The sequence below is a fragment of the Oreochromis aureus genome, linkage group 3, assembly GCF_013358895.1.
Source record: "Oreochromis aureus strain Israel breed Guangdong linkage group 3, ZZ_aureus, whole genome shotgun sequence".
Lineage (NCBI taxonomy): Eukaryota > Metazoa > Chordata > Actinopteri > Cichliformes > Cichlidae > Oreochromis > Oreochromis aureus.
Window position 1 is genome coordinate 5,741,289 of NC_052944.1, and position 25,048 is coordinate 5,766,336.

The window sequence follows — 25,048 nt, forward strand, 5'->3', positions numbered from 1 at the left end:
ACTCTGTCAGCGTATGAGGAAAACTTCCCAATAGGTGAGTTTATCAATTCCAATTTAATGCTGTCAAACCATCTTTAACTAATTATATATATAATATATAAAATTGGTGATTGCTCACCAGTTTTGAACATTCATTGAAATACTTGGAAATTCCACATTTCAAGAGCGTTACTAGAGACTGTCACAACTATCACACTTTGTTTTTCCAAATTTTCAGTGTTATGATGCAAGTCAAGTTACAGTAAGTACTTTCTTGACAGATGATTGGTTAACACTACAAGTAAACGTGAACGTTGGTGAACGTGAAAATGCTGTATCAGTGATGAAGTTGCTTATCTATGATGTGATCAAAGTAGAGCTGAATCAGAATAGTTTACTATTCTTATACTATATACGTAGGTATTCTATCTTCTTATAGAACTACTAGAATAACTCGCATGTTAATGGCTATTTTTTAATATCACATCATCACTGCATTGTCAATGATGTTTCCCCTCCTGTAAGAATTCCACTTGGGAGTAAGGCTCACCTGTCTATTGTTCCATTCAGCAAACTCTGAGATTTGGACCTGAGAATGCCTGTCTGGGTCAGGTGTAGCTCATATGGTCATGACAAAATAGCCATTAACAGGTACTAGAGGCTAGACAGCTTTGGTAAAGGTCCTGGTAAAACCTTGATGCACAGTCAATTTGCTAATAGGTAAACAGTGGCTGGCTATAAACAAAATTCCCAGCTCACCCCTGCGGGCGGTATTTTATCCTTCAAGCTCGGGTCCTCTACCAGAGGCCTGGGAGCTTGAGGGTCCGCGCAGTATCACAGCTGTTCCTAGGACTGCGCTCTTCTGGACAGAGATCTCCGAAGTTGTTCCTGGGATCTGCTGGAGCCAGCTAGAGCCGTCTAGCTTGAGGGTCACTGCCCCAAGTGCTCTGATTACCATTGGGACGCTGTTTACCTTCACCCTCATATCTTCTTTAGCTCTTCTCTGAGCCCTTGATACTTCTCAGGCTTCTTGTGTTCCTTCTTCCTGACGTTGCTGTCATTCGGTATCACTGCGTCTATCACTACAGTTCCTTCTTGTCCACCACTAGTATATCCAATTGGTTGGCAATCACCATGTTGTCCATCTGTATCTGGAAGTCCCACAGGATCTTAGCTCGGTCATTTTCTACCACCCTAGGGGGCGTCTCTCATTTTAACCGTGAGACTTCCAGGACATACTCGGTACAGATGTTTCTGTGCATCTTGCACTCTGCTGTTATGTGCTGGATTGTCTCAGGGGACTCTTTATACTGCCTGCTACCACTTTGGTAAACTTTGGGTCTTGCCTGTTGTGGTAGACCTCAGCCTCTGTGGATCTTGTGCTTAGAGCTTGTTCCTGTGCTGCCATAATTAGTGCCTCTTTGCTGTCTTCTAGTCTGTAATGGTGGTTTATAATGAAACAAGTCCTCAGCAAGGAACAAGTGCCTTTTTAATGAACACAGCACATAAACGTACATATTTGAATGTAGCAGGGTGTTACATGCGTGTTTATCAGTTCGCCATCTTAACTATTTTTTGACCGCATTTTCCTCCACTTTTTATGACACCACCCTCTAGTGGTGCAATTTGGTACATAACATTACAGAACACACCACTGACGTCGTAAACAAATTATCACAAAACAGAGGGTAGCACAGAAACTTAACTCACCATTTAGCAAATAGGGCTGCCACAAACGATTATTTTGATAGTCGACTAGTCACCGATTATTTTTGCGATTAGTCGACTAATCAGATCATGCATCGATTGGACGTAAAACTTACAGCTTGAAAATATGTTAAACGTTTATTTTGTGACCCAGAAAGAATAATAATAGTAATATTAAAACTAACTAGCTGCCGCCATTGTTGACAACTGCGCTGGGCCGCACTATGAATTCTGGGACACAGCTTCTTCTTCTTCGGGTTTAACGGCAGCTGGCATCCTTTACATGCACTGCTGCCATCTTCTGTTTCAGTCCGTTATTACACTTTTAAATCCTACTACTTATTCCTGCGTCTTTTGTGATCTTACAAAGCTTCAAACGACGCGTCGACTATTAAATCAGTCGTCGACGATTTTGATAGTCGACGTAATCGTGACTAGTCGACTAATCGTGGCAGCTCTATTAGCAAATCAACAATATACTCGTAACCTTAAGTTATACTAACAGTTGTAACATCAGAAAATCACAAATAGCAATGCTGAGTAATCCTGGAATTTGCACTGATTTGTAAAATGAAAAAAAAATATTATTCCACTTATGCCTGTTTATCTTTTCACGTAGTTCTTAGTGCATTGGTGGCAGTAACTCAGTTCTTTTAAACTAAAGTACAACTCCTCTTGCTCCTCTTTATTGGGTTTCTGCTGCTTGAGGCATTCACTGAGCACACAGTTGTCCTGATGTACTCGTGTGATCGATGTCTTGTTCACTCTTGGCATACAGCTTGATGTCAGAGGATTGTATCCATAGCCACTCTTGTCAATGATCTCACTGAGGGGGTTCAGGCCTATCCAGAACAGCAGTGGGGACAGGGCATCTCCTTGATAGCTTCTGCACTTGATGGCAACCTGTGCTATGGGCTTGAAGTTGGCCTCTAGTGTTGTACGCCACATCCCGATTGAGTCCCTGATGAAGGCTCTTAGGGTCCTGTTGATCTTGTACAATTCCAGCCATTCCAGGATCCAGGTGTGGGGCATCAAGTCATAGGCCTTCTTGTAATCAATCCAGGCAGCGCACAGGTTGGTCAGTCTGGTCTTTCAGTCTTGCTCTGTCTATCAGTAGCTGGTGTTTCGGTTCTCTGATATTCCTGCCAATTTCTTTCTCTTCCCCATGTGCCATGTGCCTGTTTTTCCTAACCACTATGATGCCTGACAGGAACTTCCATGTGGTACTGAGGCAGGTTATTGGCGGTAGTTGGATGGGACCGGTTCTTTCTGGGGTTCCTTGGGGATCAGGACTCTTTGGCCTTTGGCTAGCCATTCTGTGTCTGTGTCTCTCATTGAATACCAGATGGATATCTGCCACTATGATGGTTACTGGATCCTGTTCAGAGAGTTTGTTGTGGTCTGCTCTCAGATTCAATAGGGACTGAGCATTGTTATTATGGTTTGCATCCTTCTCCCATGTGCTCTTCCAGAGTTGCTCCATCTCTATCCTGGGCGGTGCTGTTCTCTTGTTGTTCCCTACTGAGAGTATATTTTAGATGGTTCTGTGAAGAACAGCTGGTTTATTCTCCTGCCGCTCTATTTCTCTGCGTGTATACCTCTTTAAGCAGTGAGTCTTCAAGGCCTCAGGTATGGACAGCTTGCTGTACTTCTTTGGCACCTTTTGCTAATCCATTAGTTTTGCTACCTTGATCTTGGCCTCTAGTCTCTTTCTCCATGGTGGGTACTGCTACTTGTAGCTGTTCATCTTATAGTCATCTCACTGATCACTGCTGCCATGGTGTAGATGAACTGATTAGTCTCGGTGATAGCCCCGGTAAGAATTGTCCATAGTGCTGCATTCACATCATCTAGGAGCTCTTCAGAGGGTACTTCACATAATCTTGGTAACCGGCTACAAAGGGTCCAGGTTTCAAGTTTCCCCATGATCCTATTATGTACCTTGTCAACATAGCTGATTTTTCATAGTGAACATAGTGATTTTTTGTTTTTATGGGCCAATGTCTTTGGTTTTTTGGGGGGTTTTTTTTAAACAATAAAATTAACAATAAAAGGTGAAATAAATTAAACAATGAAAGGTGGTGGATTGGCCAATTGGTCACGATCGACTCTTGGCTGGACAAATTACAACCGATGAGTTCTGTATTGAGGTGAAAAGGAACGCAATTTGTCCCGTACTTCAGCTAGAATGAAAAAAAGACACAAAGCCGGAGTTATTCTGTTATTCTGCCTCTTCTTCTCTCCCCCTCCCCCTGCTGTTGTTACTTCAATCATGAAACTGATCAATGATCAGCTGATCGGCTTTTCTGTCGCAAGTCCCGTCTCTCGTTTGGTGGTTCCCTACTTTTTTGCTGGGAGTTGGCAACCCTATTAGTTAGTGGAAATATTAAACAACCTAAGTACTGTTTAGAATACCAGAATATGAAGGATGGCGTAGGTTTAAGGTTGATACATATATACCAACAAGACAGTGTACATCACTGTCACAACAGCGTTTGTTTTCATTCAGAGGCTTTATGGCTTTTGCTATGATACCTGTTGGGCCGGTCTCTAGTCAAAATGCCCGGGCTGATTGTCCCAGTCCAGCCCTGCTTGTTTTGCTGTCAGTCTGGAGAAAGTTGCATGCCACAAATAGTGATGTTTATAGAAGCTCTTTGAACCACTGTCAGATGCTGGGATTGCAAGGGTTATAAGGTCAGAACATGCTGTAGTCTCATGAAGTCTATTTTAGATGAGTTAAGAGTCAGTGTTTTTTTTTGTTGTTGTTGTTTTTTTGTTAATGCACAATAAAACATTTTAGGAGGAAGATAAATCACCCTAACAAATCATATTGCTTTTATTGGTACTTTGAGTCCTGAGTATTACAGGAAAAGATCTAACCTGTAAAACTGAAGTGACCTCAGTAGAAAATCATGAAAGATTTTAAAGTGGTTTATACCTTGAACCCACTAGTTCCTCTTCAGTCACTTATTAAACTGTGAGAGAGACACTCAGGTTCATCATTAGCTCATCACTGGATGATTTTATTTTACAGTGAACTCACTGGCAGTTTCTATTTTAACCCATGTGAGTTGATCTTCTATTGATCTTCTATTATAATAGAGGCTAATAGAGGTTTTAGTCATACCAGATGAAAGCTAACCAAGAGCACTCATTTTATGAGATCTCCTTGGGTTCAGTTTTGGAATTTGGCTGGAAACCTATTTGTAGGTTGAAGCCTATATGGAAACAGTTTATATGGAAATGATTGCACTGAGTATTCCAGTTGAAAGCCTGGTAGATACAGTGAGCTGTTGGGGACATGGTCACCCAGCCAGATTTCATTGAGGCACAGGGCTGAACATTCGCTGGGTGAATTGAAAGAAGGATGTCCGATCGGAAGGAGTTTGACGAGCTGCTCCTCCAACTAATAGTATTGCAAAATTCTCCAGATGGGTGAAAGACAGGGTAAAGTTTTATTTTAAAAAACAACCTGATAACCTGATAACTTGATGTATATATGAACAGGAAGGAAGAGCTGAAAACTGAACAGATAAACACAAGCAGGAAAAGTATCATTGAGCAGTATTCAGGCTGCCACCAGCTGCACCATCTTGAATATGGAGATTATTAATCACTTTCATTTATAACACTGTATTTTCCTAATTATTAGTTTTGTACTGTTCACCCTTGTTTTTATACATGGTTGAAAACATGTTGTATGGTTATGTCTTTAACAGACACCACACAGCCATAAATGTAAATTCAAGAAGTCATAAACCCATTTAATAAAATATGAAATGATTGTCATTTCAATTTCATTACAATCATCCTGTTCTGACTGGATAACACAGGTTGTCCAGTCAGAACAGGAAATGTATAGAATCAGCACATTAGAGTTGATTCACTCATAGTCTTGTCTGACACGTCTATATTAAGTGTGTGTTGTGTGTTTAGCTCTTCCTGTACTGCTGGATGTGGTCAGGGGTCCAGACCATCTTCCTGCAGATGAAAAGTCACAGGAAATGCTGAGAGGGAAACTGTGCATGCTGGAGGCTGACAGCTCCGAGGTCAATACCCTATTTAAGGTATAACTTCTGACTCATAACACACAGACACACACAAAAGCCTTCTATTGAGTATTTTAGTCCATTATATATGTGCTCCAACACAAAGTTCCTCCATGAATTGATAGCAATGCAATAAATATCTTTTCCTTAGTTTGTTTTTTGCATGTTGAAAACTTAAAACTGAGTGAAGTATCTCAGTAAGGCAACCGTCTTCTGGCCTGCCCATCACAGAAGCTATAAGGTGTTGAGGAGAGGCAAAGAGCATGAATGTGAACATGGAGAATATTTTTGGCCAATACACAGCTTAAAGTGGAACTTGGAGAAAAAATCTTCTTCTATACACTTTTTGGGGGGAGGAGGGAGCAGTGAACAAGTACCTGGAGTGCTCGGGGCATGGATCTCCCATCTCTCATGGCAGGCACTGTTCCTAAGTTGATTGAGGTTTCCTTCCTCATGGAGTGTAACGTACGTCTTGACGTAGCAGCAGGGGTGGCAGCAACAGTTGTGAAAGACTTTTTGCTCTAATACCTTTGTCTCTAAGGAGCTGCCAACTGATAAACCTTTTGGTACAAAGAGGTTATGAAATGCTGGATTTTACCTGAGAGGGTCGATTCCTTCTGACGTGAATGAGGAACATTGGTTTGGGGTGAGACTCTACCACTGAGGTTTCAGTGAGCCCCAAAACCTCACTACTGATATTCTGTGGTGAAAGATTTAATCCCAATGAAGTGATGTGTGGCTGCAACAGTTCCCAGTACAGAATTTAGCAGGAATCGGCTTTTGAAGCCGCTGACACTTACGAGCTCAGCTCCAGGATTCTGCTGGGAATTCCATGGAAATGGCAGCAGAGTCTTCCAGTGATGCCTGTGCATGCTTGACACCCATACAGTTCATTTTTCAAAGGGAATATTCTTACTGACCACTTAAAGCGCTTTAGATTAAAGCTTTAACATTTAAAGATATGTTCGTACAGTACTTTATTAACTGTATCTGAAATGTCAAATCGCTGTTAAACAGATTAATATTACTGCTTCATATGTTTAAGATTGAACTCATTTTAAATACTTTATATTCTGCTCATTGTGCAGCCTCATATTCTATAAAGCATGTGTTTGTAATACAAATGTAATACAATGAAAAAGAAGCTTTTTCATTGAAGTGGTGATTGAGGAGGAAAAGATGGGAGTGGCCATCTGAGGAGATCAGGAGTATAACCCTCTAAAGCGTACTCTGTCACTGGTGTCAGACAGGTGTTTCACAACATCTTTTCAAACATCTGTAACTCCTCAACCATTTTAATTGAAAGAGTTCAAACACTTCCTGACAGCTCTGCAGTGATATTTGTGGCTCGGTGTTGCAGCACCCCTGTGAAAACAAAGGTTGGTTGAGAGAAGAGACGGTGAGTGAGTGTTATCGACCTCCACAGAAAACAGACATTTGTGTTCTTTTCACTGTGTTGTGTTTTGATGTGAAGTCATTTGTGTGCATTGGCAGCCATGTGATTGTGGTCAGCGAGCAACCTACCACTGTTTGAATTATTCGAGACACATTTTTGGGCAGATCATTATCATATATGTATTCTGCTGTTTTTGTTTATATTTTAAATACTGATTCTGAAGTTTGTTTATCTTCAGGTGGTTTTGCTCACTCTCTGTCTCATACCTGAAAAACATCTGGAAAGTGATGGTCTTTGAAGAGTTTTTATGGCTCGAGCTGTAAAACATTATTGGACCACATTTCAGTAAAATATTAACTCTTCTCTTCTTGTTGTGCTGCCACAGCTCATTTTTCTTCTTATACTCCTGCTGATAACCTGCTGTACTTCCTGTAACTGCTATGTTGAAGAAAATGAGACTGAGACATGAAAAGTATCAAAACCTTCAGTTTGATGTTTAAATGACATTCATTATGTATCAGTTTGCTAAATGTGAGCAGTCAAATGATAATTGGATCAGATGGACAGTTGTGATTCTTTGTTCTTGGAGTTAAGAAACTTCAGTATCAACACATTGTGTTTTGTTTTCTTCAGGAGCTGTCCGCCCATCTCATCTCCATCAACAGTGAAAGAAAAGCCATTTATGTAATGTTCACAACATTTGAAGAGATATGGAAGTTCACCACATATTACAAAATAGGTATGGAGTACACTGAAGTGGAAGTATATGTAATGTCATAAAAACAAACCAACAGCAGGATTTTCATATTAGAGATCTTGTCATGCAGTTCTAAACCTTTAGTCCTGCTTAGTTCAGTATTAAATAATTAGATTTAAAATCAAATTGAAATTGGGATTTAGCTTCATCTAATGACAATTCAAGTTGGGTAACTCGAGACCGTAGAAAACAGAACTATGTTCTGTGTGGATCGAGTCGAGTGTGAGGGACTCTGTTTGGAGGCTCTAGCTTGGACAGTGAGCCCAAGAACACCAGCAAATCTACAACAGAATGGCTGAAAAAGGAAAAACACCAAGGTGTTGCAGCGGCCCAGTCAAATCCAAACCTGAACCCAACTGAAATACTGTGACAAGAACTTAAGAGAGCTGGACATAAACAAACGCCTGTTAACCTCAATAAACAGATAAAAGATGAGTAAAGATGTTGTAGAGATGAGGATAAAATTCCTCCTTTTAAATTAATACATAAAACTTCAAGTTATTGTTGCTAAAGGTGTTGGATTAGTATGTGTATTTGGTTTTTCCACACTGCTCTGGCATTTTTGTCTTAGTTCTTGTTAATAAATAATGACACAGTGTAAAATGTCATGTTTTGTGGTACATCTTGTCCCATTAGCTCACACTGCCTTCTGTGAACATCCTCCTCTCCTGCAGGTTTCCTGCGCCATTGTATGGAGAACCTATTGCTGGACCAGATGTTCTGGCTCAGTTCTTTGAAGGATGACTTTGCTGTTGAGGTGACCATTCAGGAGGAAACACTTAACCTTTTCTACAGAGGCATCCTCCTACAAGAAGGTTGGCACTAAAATATCATTTTAGAAGGTGATTAGACATGGTATCAGAAAACTGTAAATTAGTAACAAAGGTGTTACTACCTGGTGCATTTACCTGGTGAAATCTTAGCAGAGTGAAAGTATAAATTAACTTTTTAAATAAGTTACATATGTATATATGCTGATAATTCCAATTCACACCAAATGCAACATCTTATATGCAGCCATTGAGAAAACATATAAATCATCACACTCAAATGCCATGTTGTGTAATGAATTTAAAGTACTAATATAAACTTGTTCTGAGAAATAATTTCACAAGCAGCCTTAGTGTGGTCCATTTATTTAAAGGACAAACCATACCTGTATCATGGGTTGATATACCAAACAGTATAGGAACCCATGATTTTCCTTTTTTGGGGGGGTGAGGGAGTGGCCAATTTACTCATGGGTGTGCTTATTTAATTTATGGCCAGATCGTACTGTCATAGCTGAGGAGGTCAGGTGGGCTCGGGATGCCAGTTTGGAAGCTCAAGCTCAGTGTGTTAATTTACAGTTAATGTTCAGCAATAAATGCAGGTGAGTGAATATTAGTCAGTTGATCTCAAGGCTCCAGCTCAGACGGTTTCAGTTTTCCATGAGAAAATGTTTTCTCTCTCTCCCCCGCTGTTGAACATGTCTACATTATGAGGGCTAGAAAACAGCAGGAGCCAGTCAGTTTGTGCAATGATGTCACTAAGAGCCTTTTGTCTTTTTAATGTCATTAATTTCCTGATGACCTCCAGCTTGTCTGGAGGAACGCCTTCCCCAGACAAGCTGGAGGACTTTGAGTATCCCAGCCACCTGAGGTGGCCGGGCAGGGGGAGGTGTGGGCTGCCCCCAGTTTTATCATTTAAAATACATGTGTACTGAGTTGCTGTTTTACTGTCATTATATAAGTAAACTTAACCTGCACACTCTCTTTGTTGTTAGGTTCATTGTTTGCCAGTTGCAGTGCCAGCCAGATGTTTGACAGTTCAACCTCTGGAGGAGACCTGTACTTGGAGCAGGGAGACATAGCCCAGTTCGAGCCTCCCTTCCTAGGCTCAGGGTGGACTGTTCTCTGTCTGGCTGATGGAGCGCGGGGCACTGCACCTAGACCTGCTCTGGAGCCAGTTATCCCTTTCCATCAGTGAGTTACAGCTACATAAAGGCCCGTGTGGACCTTAAGCAGTCTCATAGTAACTTTGATGTGAACATGAAGTACCATAAATCAGTTTAGATAATCTCATCTGTCCACAGGTGGTTTCTCAAATCTTGTGCAGAAAGCATTTTAGTAGGTGATGGGAAATCTACCTGTGACTTCCCTCTGCACTTTGGTAAGTGTTTGCATTATGTTAACTTCAGTTACTTTCATTTATCTCATATAATCATTTCCAGTCTAGCCTTGAGGTCACTGTGCTAGGACTAGGACTACAACACAGTATCGCCTCCAATTCATCCCAAAGGTGTCCTGTTGGATTGAGGTCAGGACTCTGTGCAGGCCAGTCAAGTTTTCCACACCATTTAGGGAGCATGCTTTGTGCACTGGTGCACAGTCATTTTGAAACAGGAGTGGCCATCTCCAAACTGTTCCCACAAAGTTGGGAGAATGAAATTATCCAAAATGTCTCGGTATGCTGAAGCACTGCTAGTTCTTTTCACTGAAACTAAGGGGTTAAGCCCACCTCCTGAAAAGCAACCCCAGACAATGATCCCCCCTTCACCCAACTTTACACAACGCAGTCAGGTGGCATGCTTAACACTACTGCATCTAACACTTTGTATTTATTGGGTTTGGTGATATAACAGTTGGCCACACATACACCACGTATACCACTGATTACATATGGGCAAATATGCATTAGTTTGACATATGGAAATAGAGTTTACAATAAAAGCTGTTTTTCTAGTTTTCAGAGATACTTATTGATACAGAAACCTCTCTCACAGTTTGGGACTATCTTCATGTAGTCTCTCCTCTGTTTAGCCAGAGGAACCTGTCTGGCTACAAAGGAGTATGATGCTGAGGGCCCAGACGAGCTGAGCGTGTCACCTGGTGATCGCATCACGATTGTGGGATTTTTGGTGCCTTGTTTTGATTGGTTCACGGGGAAGAAGGAAGCAACAGGAGAAATAGGTCTGGTCAAGACAAGCTTGGTAAAACCGTCCACTGATGCTTACGAGTGAGTGTAACAGCCGATTCCAATACAGTATACAGTTATTTTGTATTACACCATTTTAGGTTGAAAATGATGACAATGTGTACCTGTTTTCTTCTCTGTCACCACTCCAGCTCTGCAGAGATTTTTTTAGATGAAGAGGATTGGATTTTCTCAATTCTGCAAGAGGAAAAAGTCATCGAAGAATCAATTGCCAAATTGAAGAAGAAATCTCATAATGATATTGGGCATAATTACAAACTAGGTGAGAAAGAAAAGGAAAACAGCTTACCGATACCTAGTAAGCTCATAGTACCTATAGTACATAGTAATATTATTTGCCGTTACATAGTGATTGTTGGATGACTAATGGTAAATGGTCTGTATTTGTATAGCGCCTTACTAGTCCCTAAGGACCCCAAAGCACTTTACACATCCAGTCATCCACACATTCACACACTGATGATGGCAAGCTATGTTGTAGCCACAGCCACTCTGGAGCGCACTGACAGAGGCGAGAGCGGCCGGACACTGGCGCCACCGGGGCCTCTGACCACCACCAGTAGGCAACGGGTGAAGTGTCTTGCCCAAGGACACAACGACCGAGACTGTCCAAGCCGGGGCTCGAACCGGCAACCTTCCGATTACAAGGCGAACTCCCAACTCTTGAGCCACGATCGCCCAATAAAGACTGTGTCATTAGTATTTTGTCTGTATGTCAGCAAGATTATGGAAAAAAAGACCAGCCAGGAGCAGCTGGAACATGGGGAGAGAAGAAAAAAGTATTGAACGATGGAGCAGATCTAGATCACCAAAATGCAAGATAGGTAGTTGTGTTTGGTAGTAGGTTATACATTAAAAGTAGATATCCACCATTACAATTGGTTGTGTCGGAGACATTTTGACACAAATACATTAACTCAGCCCAACAACAGGTTGTTTAGTGTGCCAAAGTTTGTGGCTCTGGGAGAAATGGCAAGAATAAAAACCTGTGCAATTCTAAAAGAACCGCCATCCAGGTCCAACATGAAGACCTGTAAGTGGTGCTGTCAGCATTGGTTAACTTCCATTGATAAGTTCATGGAGGCACAATCTACAAGCATAATGAGGTGTTGTATGAATTAGGGACATGAATCTCTTTAAAATTGCAATCCTCCAAGTTATTACTTACTTATTAAATCGAAATTTCTGACGTGTTGGTGGCATTTGATGAAAAGGCTAAAAACATTACGTACCAGGCCACCAACCAGCCTGCTCACCAACATTGTCATCTGGGAAATGTTGCTGCTAGCATAGCTGAAATGATTCAGATTACTGTAAACTAGAGCTAGGCCACATCATACCGTTCATTGTAATACCGGTATAACGTTAGGCAATGATAAGAAAATGAAATATCGCGATAGAATATAGGTAAAACGTGCATGTGCAGTGCCTTTGTTTTCATACGCACATGGCAGAAAAAGCATGGCGGCGACAGAGAGTGAGAAGGGCAAAAGCGGATTTTTGAATAAAACAAATGAACCAGAACTGGTTTGTAAAAATGGTGCAACTTCAGTGGAGTGGAACTGGTTTGGCTTTCTTCCGTCAAATACACACCAAAGTACATTTTTTGGTAGAGCATGCAAGCTGGCCGTCGTTCTTACCGTGTTTTTCGGAAAATAAGGCGCACTTAAAATCAATCCTTTGATTTTCTCAAAAATCGATAGTGCTTCAACATAATATTACTGCATTGTGTGTGTATAACCTCTTTCTAAGTTTTGTGGATATGCTGAGGTTATGCTGAGGATATGTCGGCCAATTTCCACTGAAAATGCCTTTTGGTTAAACTGTCTGCAAGAAATGTGCATTTTCACTGTTACATTTTTATATAGCTTTAATGCACATAAAAACAGCTGCTTGTTTAAGTGAAAATACACTGATGGGGTTTTTTGCACTAATAAAGTTGTGGAGTTGTAAAGTATGTTGTCTCGCAGCAATCATATCGTCAGTTATATCGTTATCGCACATTTTCAAATATATATCGTGATAAATATTTTTGGTCATATTGCCCTGCCCTACTGTAATCTGCCACTGCTGTGGTTATGGTTGTGTTTGATTAAATATAGGTACAAAAACTGTTGCAACAATCGTCATGTTGTCACGGTTAAAAGAAACCAGTGTCTAGTGTCCTTTGCTTTACTGTGACAAAGTTACACTCTTTTTGCCTTTGTAGGATTTTGTGAGCAAAGATTCCAGTTAGATTACTCTGCATATAATAATTCATGGCATTTCTTTGTGTCTATGAATTTCAAGACTTTTGTGGCCATAGTCCAACTTCTCACTTGTTTTGGATGCATGCAGTTCTCTATCGCTACCGTTTTATATGAATAAAGATTCAAAGACAAGTATAAAATACATTTGTGTATAAAATTTACACTGAGTTTTGTTTCTGAGCATTAAGATTTTTTTGTTTACACATTCACTTTCTCATAATAGCTGTTGTTTAATCTTAGATATGGTCACTTGTCAAGAGTCTGAGAAAAAAACCTCACGTAAGTATGAAATTAGCACTTCTTTACCAATTTGCCTCCTGTGCATGCCATCATTATTTTCTCTCTCATTATTCTTTTGCAGCCAGCTCTTCAAGAAAAGTTGAGTCTGAACAGGATGAGTTCAAGATCAATATTCACAGGTTTCTTGATCAAGAAAAAGAGTCGACCCCTCATTACACCGTAACCAAGAGTGAGACTCTAGAGGAATCGGGCCTGGCTACGGAGGCAAAAATCCCCAAACTTCCCTCTTTCATGGTCCAACCAGTTGAAGGGAACAAAAACACATTCATTCCACTCTTATCTTTTTTGGACGGCCGAGACTACAAAGTAGAGTTTGGCATTCTGTATGGACTGAGTTCTGAAAAACTTGCCTCCTCCACTTTCACTGGTCACTGTGATGAGGATGAACTGATTGGCTTTCTGGGTGTTGCCAGGGAGACAGCCAGGAAGAAACACCTTTTCTGGTCACAAACTCGTTTATGCTTCCTGTTGGGGAAGCTCTGTGTAGGTAGGTCAAAGTTCAATCAAGCCCAGGTTTACTTTGAGGAAACTCTTAGTGTCCCAAGAGAAGGCTTCACAGACCTCAGACTGCTGGGCAGCATCTTCTCCAACCTTGCTGCAATATATCTTCTGCAGAAAAATACAGAAAGTTTCTTTGCTGTGACAGAACGACTTGTTGCCTTACTAATAGGAATCCCAGATTGTCTGAAAAGCTTAGAGGACAACTCTTCTCTTAAATACATGCTCAAGAAAGCTATCCTCTCTCACAACAAAATGGCAGAAGCTCGGGCTTGTCTGCTACTGGCAAAGCACCACTGGACTTCTGCTATGGGAGCTCAAGTTGTTCCTTATCTGGAAAGGCTACTCATTCTTTGTGATGAAGCTCAAAGACCATGGAGGATCTCTCCCAGTCATGGATATCTGGCACTGGGAAAGCTTTACAGTGAACTTCACCGTCCCCACCTCAGTGCCAGTTCAGTCAGGAGAGCTTCTCTGCTGCCCTCTGCCACGCTCTCTGACTGTCTTGGCAGTATGGTATTACTTTTGGACAGTGTCGCTGAACAAGAAACCCCCATTCCACCTCAGATGGCTCCATATTTGCGCAAAGCTCTTGCTTTTACAAAGCTCCAAAGTAGAGAGAGAAACCATTACCACATTTTGAGCCACCAGCTCACTGTTTGTCTTTGCCAACTCTATTGCAAACACAAGATGACGGGACATGCGATTTGCCATATGGAGGCTCTCATCAACAACAATCCTTCGAGGCAAGTTTATGTCTCTGTTTCAGAAAGAAAAGGTTTTCTCATCTGGCTGGCGTGGCTTCACATTGACAACAGTCAGTCTGCACTTGCTTTGGACATACTGGAATCAATTCTGGCTTCTATGCCAGAACACTGCACAACTCCTCAGGAAGGTGAGGGTGTTTCAATAAATTGGATTAAAAATTAAAATGATTAAAATGCATTAAAAAAAAACCCCCAAAAGTTCCAGAGTGTGACCGACAATCTCAGCGTTCTTGTTTCCTTTATCACTACCGCTTATTATAGCTTAAGGAATTTTAAAGTGTTTTTTAGTTTTCACCCAAATTTTCACAGATGACCTTCAGTTTAAGATTTGCTTCTGCAAATGTCCTTTACAACAAGTTGGCTGTAAAGCCCCGTAAACAGGAAGTGGTATCATATTTTATTCATTTTTTATATTTTTGATCCCAGATCTGTATGGACCATCTCTTCCTGAGTTTTCATTCCCAAAATATGTCATTCGACCTTAAGAGACTGGAACAGGCAAAGCTGTGTGTGCTGAGCTGTTTAGCTTCTTCATTTTGTCTTCAAACTATACTTTGTTTTAAAATTGCAGCTCATATTTCAAAGTTGTAATGTGCTGTTTCACACTCTTAAATGTAGTTATAAACCGAGGTCTATCTCAAAGTCAGATAACACACAACAAATAGTTAAACTTCAGGAATGTCTTGAAGACATAAAGACCTGGATGAGCTCTAATTTCCTGCTTCTAAATTCAGATCAAACTGAGGTTTTTGTACTCGGCCCTGAAAATGTTTGAAACATTTTTAGTAACCAGATGCTTACTCTGGATGTTGTTACGTTGGCCTCCAGTAACAGTCATTTTTCACCAGGAGTTATCCGTCAATGTGTGTATTAAATATGTATAACTTTTTTCCATTTGTACAATATCTCTAAAATTAGAAATATTCTGTCTCAGAGTGATGATGATAAACTTGTTCATGCTTTTATTACTTCTAGACTGCACTACTGTAATTCATCATTATCAGAATGTCCTAAAATTCCCTGAAAAGCATTGAGTTCATCTAAAATGACACCCTTTGTCCTTTTATTTAGTCAGAACTGGATCAGGTGACCCTGAATCCTTCCTTAGTTACGCTGCAATTGGCCTAGGAGTGTTTCTGCTTCACACTTATGCATCACTCGGCATTTAATGATTAGTTAATATTCATCTCTGGCTGTCTTCCACATCTTCATTCAGAGTTACTTCAGAGTTTAACCACAGCTTCGCACAAATAACTATTTTGGTATCTGGGATTTTGACTTTTATATATCAGGGTTACTAACTCCTTTTGTTATATATATTACATACAGCTGAAACTTTTAACTAAAGAAAGTGGTCAACTTTAGAAAGACTTGGACTTCTGACTGATTAATAAAACTATGTGGAGTGTACTGTAGGATCAAGATTTAGCAAACAGGCATTTCTTAAATGTTAAAGTAAATTTCTTTAATGCAATACAAAGGTGTGGTTCTCAACATGCGGGGCGTGGCACTTCGATGTATGGGTGATGTTCGGAGGGCAGCAGAGAGCTACCAGGCTGCTATTGACATCTGCCAAGAGTTTGAAGATATGCCAAACGGGGCGGTAGCTCAGGCCAATCTAGGTAAGCTAGAATATCCTACTGTGCATAAATGTTTCATTCCAAATATGTTATGACTCTTTCTCATCTTCATAAAGGGTTGTTGTGTCTGAAGGCTGGAGCAAAAACACTAGCAGAGAGGCATCTGTTTGAGGCAGTTCAACTTTTCTCTGAGCTCAGTGAAGAAAGCAATGTGGAAAACTTTATCCCCGTATTGATGGAGCTGGGAAAGTATTATGTGAAGCAACAGCAGCTGGACTATGGGAAAGGATGCTATGAGTGGGCTCTGCTTCTGGCAATCAATGCTAACTTATTAGAGTGTAAGTATGAATGTCACATAACCATAGCAGTATGTTCATCTTATATTCTGTGTTAAAACTGTCCTTTTTTCTCTCTGTCACTTCGCCAGACGAGCTCAGTGTAACAAGATGTCTGTGTCGTCTGTATGAGTGTAAGATTCCAAACCAGGTTCAGTGGATAATCTACAGTCAGCACCAAGTCCAGCTGCTGAGACGCACCAGATACAGAGAACAGGAGGGAGAAGCACTGGAAGCAATCAGCCAGATCTACCTTTCTATTGGCACAGAACAGTATGTGCATTTAGAATTGCAGTATGACTGGAATATGACATTCACTCACTTTTATGCAGTAGCAAAATACAGTGTTTTGTGGTTTAGATCAGATCGGGACTGAAAGCTGAAGGCTCCAGCAGTTTGAGAGCAAAGTGCTCTATTTGAGTGATACGGTACTATTGAGGTCTTTAAGATATGACGAGGCCTGATTATTCCAGACCTTTCTTTGAGGAGAAGAATTTAAAACACTACTGTCATGTTACTTTCACAGTGCTAAATGTATTTTGCCCAGTGCTGGTTTAGAATATTTTTGTTTCATTTTTTCATTCTACAGAACTCAAAAGGGATCTATATACATTATAATTTCACTTATACCGCTCGCCCCTCTTTTATCCTTCAAGTTCGGGTCCTCTACCAGAGGCCTGGGAGCTTGAGGGTACTGTGCAGTATCTTAGCTGTTCCTAGGACTGCACTCTTCTGGACAGAGATCTTGGATGTCATTCCTGGAATCTGCTGGAGCCACTTGCCTAGCTTAGGGGGTCACTGACCCGAGTTCTCCGATGACCACGGGGACCATGGTTGTCTTATTCTGCTTGTCCACCACTACTATATTTGGTTGGTTAGCCATCGCCAGTTTGTATGACTGTATCTGTAGGTCTGTATTCTTATCTCAGCCATTTTCAACCACCCTAGGGATGTATCCCATTTTGACCTTGGGACTTCCAAGCTATGCCCTGCCTGCTAGCGTCTTGCACCTTGCTGTTATGTGCTGGATTGCCACAGGGGCATCTTTGCACAGCAAGGTATTTTACGACCGGCAGGCCGATCTTGTTTTTCCCATTCAACTGACCTTGTGCAGGTACCTTCTGCGTACATCATCTAGCCACACCTGAAGACTTTAGTCATAGACATGGACTTTACACTTCAATGCAAGGAGTCTTGTCCCTAAACTAGATGTGTTCAAGACTTTGTTCATAACTAGTAAACCTGATATAGTGATTGTCTCAGAGTCCAACGATAAATGATAATATTTTATATCTTACTGGATATAATGTGTTTTGAGCAGATAGAAAAGACAGAGCTGAAGGTGTCACCATGTATGTGTCTGAGGATTTACAAGCATCACTGCTGCATTTTATATCTATTCCCAGACAGTTTGAGTTTTTGGCTTTGCAAATAACTTTGGCTTCCTCGCCCATAATAATAATTGGGTCCTACAGACCTCCCTCAGCATCTGCTGATGCTGAATCCTAGCAAAAGTGTTTGAGTTAATTGTGTCTGTCCAGTTCAACAGTTATTTGAAAATAATAACATTATAAACCATTTTCAATCTGGCTTCAGGGCGGGACATAATACAATTAGAGTACTAGTATTAGACATCATGGACCACTTTGACATCATGGACCACTGATCTTATCAATATTATGCAAAAGCTTGGTTTTAGTACAGATATGACTAGTTGGATTAAAAGCTACTTAACAAAACGTACCCAGTCTGTTCGGTTTGATTCGGTGTTCTCTGAGCCACTCATACTGAATAAATAGGTTCCACAAGGGTCTATTTTAGGACCCTTGCTCTTTTTACTTCGTATTAATAACATTTGTGAGCAGCTCAAATTCTCCTCTTACCATATGTATGCAGATGATACAGTTCTATATTCATCAGCATCTGAATGAAGTATACACTACCGGTCAAAAGTTTCAGAACAACTCTCACAAACTTGTACTTTGATTCAGTTGTGGCTTTGGGTCTGCCAGACCTCTTCCTGTCAGAGTTGGAATCTCTACAGAGACCTACAGAGGTCTTGGTCACCAACTTAGTAAACAAAATTGTTTTAATTGTTGTAATGAAGCTTGTTTTGAACTTTCCACACTGTGCAGCTTCTCATCTTGGCCAGGACATCCTTGTAAAAGAAATTTCAGTAGAAATTTTTTTTCCTGGTTAAATAAAGAATAAATAAAAATTTGGTGGTTGTGGCTTTGCTAGCAGCCTCTTCATGGTTCCAATTTACCAGAGGGATTCCCAGGCACTTGAAGCTATTCTTAATGTCTATAATGTTGCCTACTGGTAGTGCTGTCCCTTTAGTCCTGGCTACCTTTCCGTTCTTAGTTACCATCCAACTACACTTATGCAGTCTGAATGACATTCCAATGTCACTGCTGTAGATCCTAGTAGTGTGAATGAGTGAATCAATGTCCCATTCACTCCTAGCATACAGTGATATCATCCATGTAGAGGAGGTGGTAAACAATTGCTCCATTCCGTAGTCAGTATCCGTAGCCAGTCTTGTCAATGATCTGGCTGAAGGGGTTCAGGCCTATGCAGAGCAGCAGTGGGGACATCTCCTTGGTAAATCCCACAGTTGAGGGTGACTTGTGCAGTTGGCTTGAAGTTAGCTTGAAGTTAGCTTCTAGTGTTGTTCGCCACATCCCCATTGAATTCCTGATGAAGGCTCTTGGTTGATCTTGTATAGTTCTACACATTCAAGGATCCATGTGTGAGGCATCCCATGACTAGGGTTTCTTGTAGTCAATCCAGGTATTGCACAGGTTGGTCAGTCTGATCTTACTATCTCGTACAACTGCTCTATCTACCGGGAGCAGGACTGTCCAGCCTTCAGTTAGCCAATTCGGGTGTGTCTCATTCGTTAGCAACTGGTTCATTTGTGCTACAAGGCACTCATGGAGTACAGTTAGCTTCTTTAGCCAGTAGGCTTGAGTCATGTCAGGGTCTGATGCTGTCCAACTCTTCATGCTTGAGACTCTGTTTTGGATGTCTGCCACTGTGATGGTTACTGGATCCTGTTCAGGGAGGTTGCTGTGGTCTTCTCTTAACTCCACTAGCCATTTAGCATTGTTATGTCTTGTTTCCTCCTTCCTTGTGATCTTCCAGTCTTGTTCCATCTCCAGTAGTGGTGGGCGGATCGATCCAAATATCGATAGTATCAATACCAAGTCAGCATCGGTATCGGATCAATACTAGCCTGGTGAGATCGATTCTTTACTTTGAGTTCTGCTCGTTTACAACGCTGTGCTTTCGGCAAAGACGAAACAGCCAGGTCGCTGGACTCGCCGCTCCTGCGTCCGCGAAGAGCAGGCACACTTTGCTCCGCCTCCCCCATTCTTATGTTTCGGTGTTGTGCTGTCACGTGACGTGACTTAGATACTTTGGGGGTTGTTAAGTTGTTTACATATTAATTATATTTTTACCAGTTGTTTTTGTTGTTGAGAATTTTAATTGTAAGTTTTGTATTATAGTTTATCAACAGTATTTGTTTTAATTTGTTTACTGGTTTGCGTGCACTTAAGATTTAAAAAAAAAAAAAAAAAGATCGCCACCACGACAGACCCGATGGCATTTTCATGCTTCGCAGCATCATTTATTCTTACAATAATCACACGGTTGCTGTAACAGTACATTCAAAGGCTGCAGCTCTCCCGCTGCCAGCTGTACACATCACCACCACCAAACCTGCAGCGGCATCGCAGAACACGCCCCGCCACATACCCCCATCGCCCGCTTCAGGCCGGGGAGCCATCCGGCCAAACCTACTCCCCACTCCGCAAACAGGCGAGGGAATCGGCCCGGACCATCGGCGCCCCATGTCACGGCCCAGCGACGGGGAAGTGTCCACTCTGGCGGCTGCCCGCGCCTCCAGCGGAAGCCCCGGAGCTGGTCTGGTGGCCACCCATGTGGCAAGCAGCGGCGGCGCAGCAGGCGTGGAAGTGAGCCGGGCTCCAGCCTCTGGCTCACCCCAAGCCGCGCACTGTCCACCCTTACAGTAATCACACGGTTGTTGTAACAGTACATTCAACGGCTGCAGCTCTCCCGCTGCCAGCCGTACACATAACCACCAAAAACAACAACAGCACAAGCAGCTCACAGGTTTTAAGCCAGCAAGGCATGATTGTAGATGCCATGAAGGTGAGTCCATCTCACCTGCAGCGGCAACGCAGACCACGACCTGCCACAATAATAAAGCATTTTTTTTATTTAATTTTAAACTTTGTCCTAATTATGTCCTGGGTTTTAACTATTTATTAATAAAAAAGGAAACATCACAAAAAACACTTAAGGTCATGAAAAATAATAATTGCTAAAAATAATTAGCAATTCAATGACGCATCCACCTTATTTATTGAAAAGTATCGGTATCGGTATTGGTATCGGCGATACTGGCCCGTATTTACTTGGTATTGGATCAATACCAAAATATGCAGTATCGCACACCACTAATCTCCAGCCTTGGTGGGGCTGTTTTCATCATGTTCCCCTGCCATTTAGCGTATACTTAACCTGTGGTAGCTATAACTCAGGTGCTAGAGCAGGTCACCTACTAATCAGAAGGTTGGTGGTTCGTTTGCCGAATGCTCCAGTCTGCATGCCAAGTTGCCCAAGTTGCTCTCTGATGCATCCATCAGAATATGAATGCATGTGATTGTCAGATAGAAAGAGTATTTAAAAATAGTTCTTTCCCACTGTCATTAAGTGTTTGCTCGTAGGTGGCTGTATGATTGTTATGATTTTTTCTAATATTGTAGGGTTTACCTTATAGTGTAAGGTGCTTTGAGGCAACTGTTGTTGTGAATGGTAAATAAAATTGAATGGAATAAAATTAACACTGGAACCACTGTAGACCTTTAAAAAAGTTGTCTTTGAATTGTTTCAGGGCGTACCGAGCTGCTCTTGACTACACCAAGACCAGTCTGGGTATTTTCATTGACCTGGGCTGCAAGGAGAAGGAAGCATATGGCTGGCTACAAGCCGGGAAGATCTACCAGCTGCTGGGCCAGATTGAACTGGTGGACATTTATGTTCAGGTCTGATACCAGTGTTTTCATTTGTAGCTATATATGTGGAACTTTGGTATCGTCTTAAACTTTTATTTTTCTCAGAATTGCAAGTTTATATTGAAAACTTTGTCAGCCATCATGAATATCTCTCAACTTCTATCCATCCATTTGTCTTCTTCCACTTATTCTGGGTCAGGTTATGGGGACAACAGCCAACTCCCCAGTCACTTCCTCCAGTTTATCAGGGAAACACTGAGGCATTCCCAGGCCAATCGAGAGATGTAATCTCACCAGTGTGTCCTGGGTCTGCGTAGAGTAGAAAAGTATTATAAAAGAATTACTCCATTTACCACAACTCTTAAGTCAGATAATCAGCAAAGAAAATGTGTGGAAGAAAGAGCCATCTTCACAATTTTAGCGATTTCAGCTTTGGCCAAAATGAAATTCATCATACACTGAAATCCTGTATTTCTGGTGTTTTCAGGCAGCCCAGGATGTAGCTTTGAGCACAGGAGACACAAGCTTTATCTTGAAGCTTCTTGAAACTGCAGGAGACATTTTCTTCGACAGCTGCCAGGACAGGGACAAGGCTGTCATCTTCTACAGGGTACTTCATATTAGAATAATGTCATAGTACTCTTGATTTTAGTAATTCATATGTAGGATTAGATTATTTATCCATGTTTGTTAAAACTTTTTCAGCATTATTGTGCTATGATGATATTACTATAATTTCTACAAAATTGGTGCAAACTAATACAAGCTTAGAAAACACTGTAATTATCATAATTAAATGGCTGTATTTTTATGTTCATTCCATGTAGGACCGTGCTCTGCCAATCGCAGTGAAGAGCAACAGCATTCACAGTAGACTGAGGTTGTGCAATAAGCTCGCTGAAGTGATGTTCTGTCTCAAGCTGTATGGGGAAGCAGTGGAGTTTGCTCACATTGCAGCTGACATCAGTAAGAGTCTGGGTAAGCAAAACCAGCACACACCAAAGTTGTTTCCATCTTTTGCCTTTCATGAAGTGTGTCAACACTGGACCAAAGTGTATTCTCTGTACTTAGCTTTTCAAAACTATTGTTACTATAATTAAAAGCAGGCAAAAATACCACTGAAGATGCAGCTTCACCCGGTCCCCTTTTTTCAGGCTCGTCAGGTGCTGATGCTGACTTAAAATATTCAGGTTTAGGGCTTGTTGGTAGTACCCAGTGTGTACCTGTCCTGCCATTGATTGCTAATCTACATAACACAGAACATAAATTAACTATTCTCAAAACACTTTGGATAATAGGTGTGTTTTCAGGTGACTATATGCTGAACTATGGAAGCATTAATGGCATGGGGGAGCGGTAACATTAACAGCTTTACAAACTTTACATATGTAAGGGTTTCCATTTTTGCTACAGGTAACTTCAAATAGACATTCAACTAAGGGTTTCCTCAGCACACAATTACTGCTTTCCAATTTTTTTTGTGTTTCTGTCTATTGCCACTCAGACAAAGTAAGAGTGTTAGTAGGTTATTTGCTAACTTTGTTTTGTAGCCTTTTTGTGGTGATTTGTGCATCCACAAATCCCAGAGCCTGAATCCAATTAAGTTGCTTCCCACTGCCCACAACAGTATCAGCTGTTATTTTAGTTAATCTACCTTTAACGATTGCATTTTCTTTTTCAACATGCCTTAGTAATTAACTTCTCTGTAGTGTTCTAAACATTAGTTTGTCTAGTATTTTCTTTATCTCCTGTATGACCAGAGACACAAAGTGAGTTTGTTGTCTGTTGATGTTGTCAAAGTCGCCTCAAGGTACTTTGAATTGTGAGATAAAGACTTTAAAATAATACAGAGAACATCCTAACAGTCAAACAAACATTTTCATTTTTAGTGTAATTTACTTGCTGTTTGCAGTATTTTTATTGTTATTAATCTATATTAATATAATGACGATAAAATTAAATTGCCTTCTTTTGGTTTTAGTAATTTTGGGGCATGTAATGACAAATTCAAATAAATCATGACAGCTGTGAACAGCAGGTATGGTTAGACTTCAAAGTTAGCTCCTATAAAAACGTATCACTGGCTTATATCCTGACATTAATTCCCGTGCTAAAACCAAATAAACTGTGTACATGTAGGTGAGCGTCTGAATGAGCGAGTGGCGTACCACCGTCTGGGCTCACTGTACCACTGTCTGAAACAGTATGAACTGGCTGAGCACTATTACCTGAAGACCCTGACCCTCTGCCCAACACCTCTGCAGTTCGATGAGGAGCCACTGTATTATGTGAGGCTGTACCAAACACTGGGAGACATTATATTCACTGATCTGAAGGTAATGGACTGGACCGTAGATGTGGGTTGTTTTCTGTATTTTAAACAATAAAATGTGAATCTGATGAACATAGTGATCTGCGATATGCCTAAACTGAAATCCTGCCTCAACAGGACCCTTTTGATGCTGCTGGATACTACCACTTAGCTCTCGCTGCAGCCATGGATCTGGGCAACAAAAAGTCTCAGTTGCAGCTGTGCACCCAACTCGCCACCATCTACCACAACTTCATAATAGACCGGGAGCGCTCTCTCTTCTTTTATCAAAAGGCACGAGGATTTGCTGCAGAGCTGAACACAAAGAGGATAAATATTTCACCAGGTCAGCAGTACAGCAGCGCACAATACAAGAATATAGGACAGTAGGAGGGACACTGCATGAAGACAGAAGATGTTATTTTTTGGTACGGAGTAGACATGGAGCAACTTTGGGACAAGACGTTCCACACTGAAGATGCTTTTCAAATCACAAGTTTCACAATTTTGTTTTCCAACATGATGATAAAGTCAATAATTTCAGAGAAAAAACAATTTTTTTCAGCAGTTTAAATAATAAGACATGTCATAACTCTGAGCCACCATTGCTGTAAGATGAGCGTGCTAGCGGCATAAACCAGGCATGTACTGAAATGTTATTTTTTATCACTGAAATGAAATACATGAAATACATAATGAAATATATTTATTTAATATCATTTGTTTTAGGTCACACAGAGGGATCTTTATGTCAAACCTAATTAAGCCCTTTAATTCAATGTTTCTTTCTGAGACGCACCTTGTTTGATGCTGTTTGCTCCCTGAAATCTAAATGCCCATGGGCCTCTAACTTTATCTTTGTGTTTACTTCATGTTTCATTTAAATAGACAACTATAAACAGGTACTTCCTGACACGTGGAAACAGGGAAACACTGTTCACTTGTTAAAAATCGACAGCTGGTCACTAGTGAACATTCCAGGCTGGATCTTACTCATGTAACTTTCTAAAGTACACTTGCTTCTACTTTGATGTGACTTTGATGGGAGAAATAATTATTCGATCCCCTGTTGAATTTTTATTAAATCAATAGTCTAATA

General features: G+C 41.0%; 1 protein-coding gene across 1 annotated transcript; it reads left to right on the plus strand.

Annotated features, from left to right (window-relative positions):
* On the plus strand, positions 1 to 25,048 carry LOC116321175 (SH3 domain and tetratricopeptide repeat-containing protein 1; the record flags this gene model as incomplete). Its single annotated transcript, XM_039609653.1, has 18 exons — positions 1 to 34; positions 5,623 to 5,753; positions 7,765 to 7,870; positions 8,563 to 8,703; positions 9,654 to 9,852; positions 9,963 to 10,039; positions 10,690 to 10,885; positions 10,996 to 11,126; positions 13,354 to 13,392; positions 13,475 to 14,806; positions 16,160 to 16,300; positions 16,375 to 16,596; positions 16,686 to 16,866; positions 21,518 to 21,668; positions 22,126 to 22,248; positions 22,466 to 22,616; positions 23,778 to 23,974; positions 24,088 to 25,048. Coding segments are annotated over 18 exons (3,804 nt in total), but the record flags the coding sequence as incomplete, so codon positions are not given.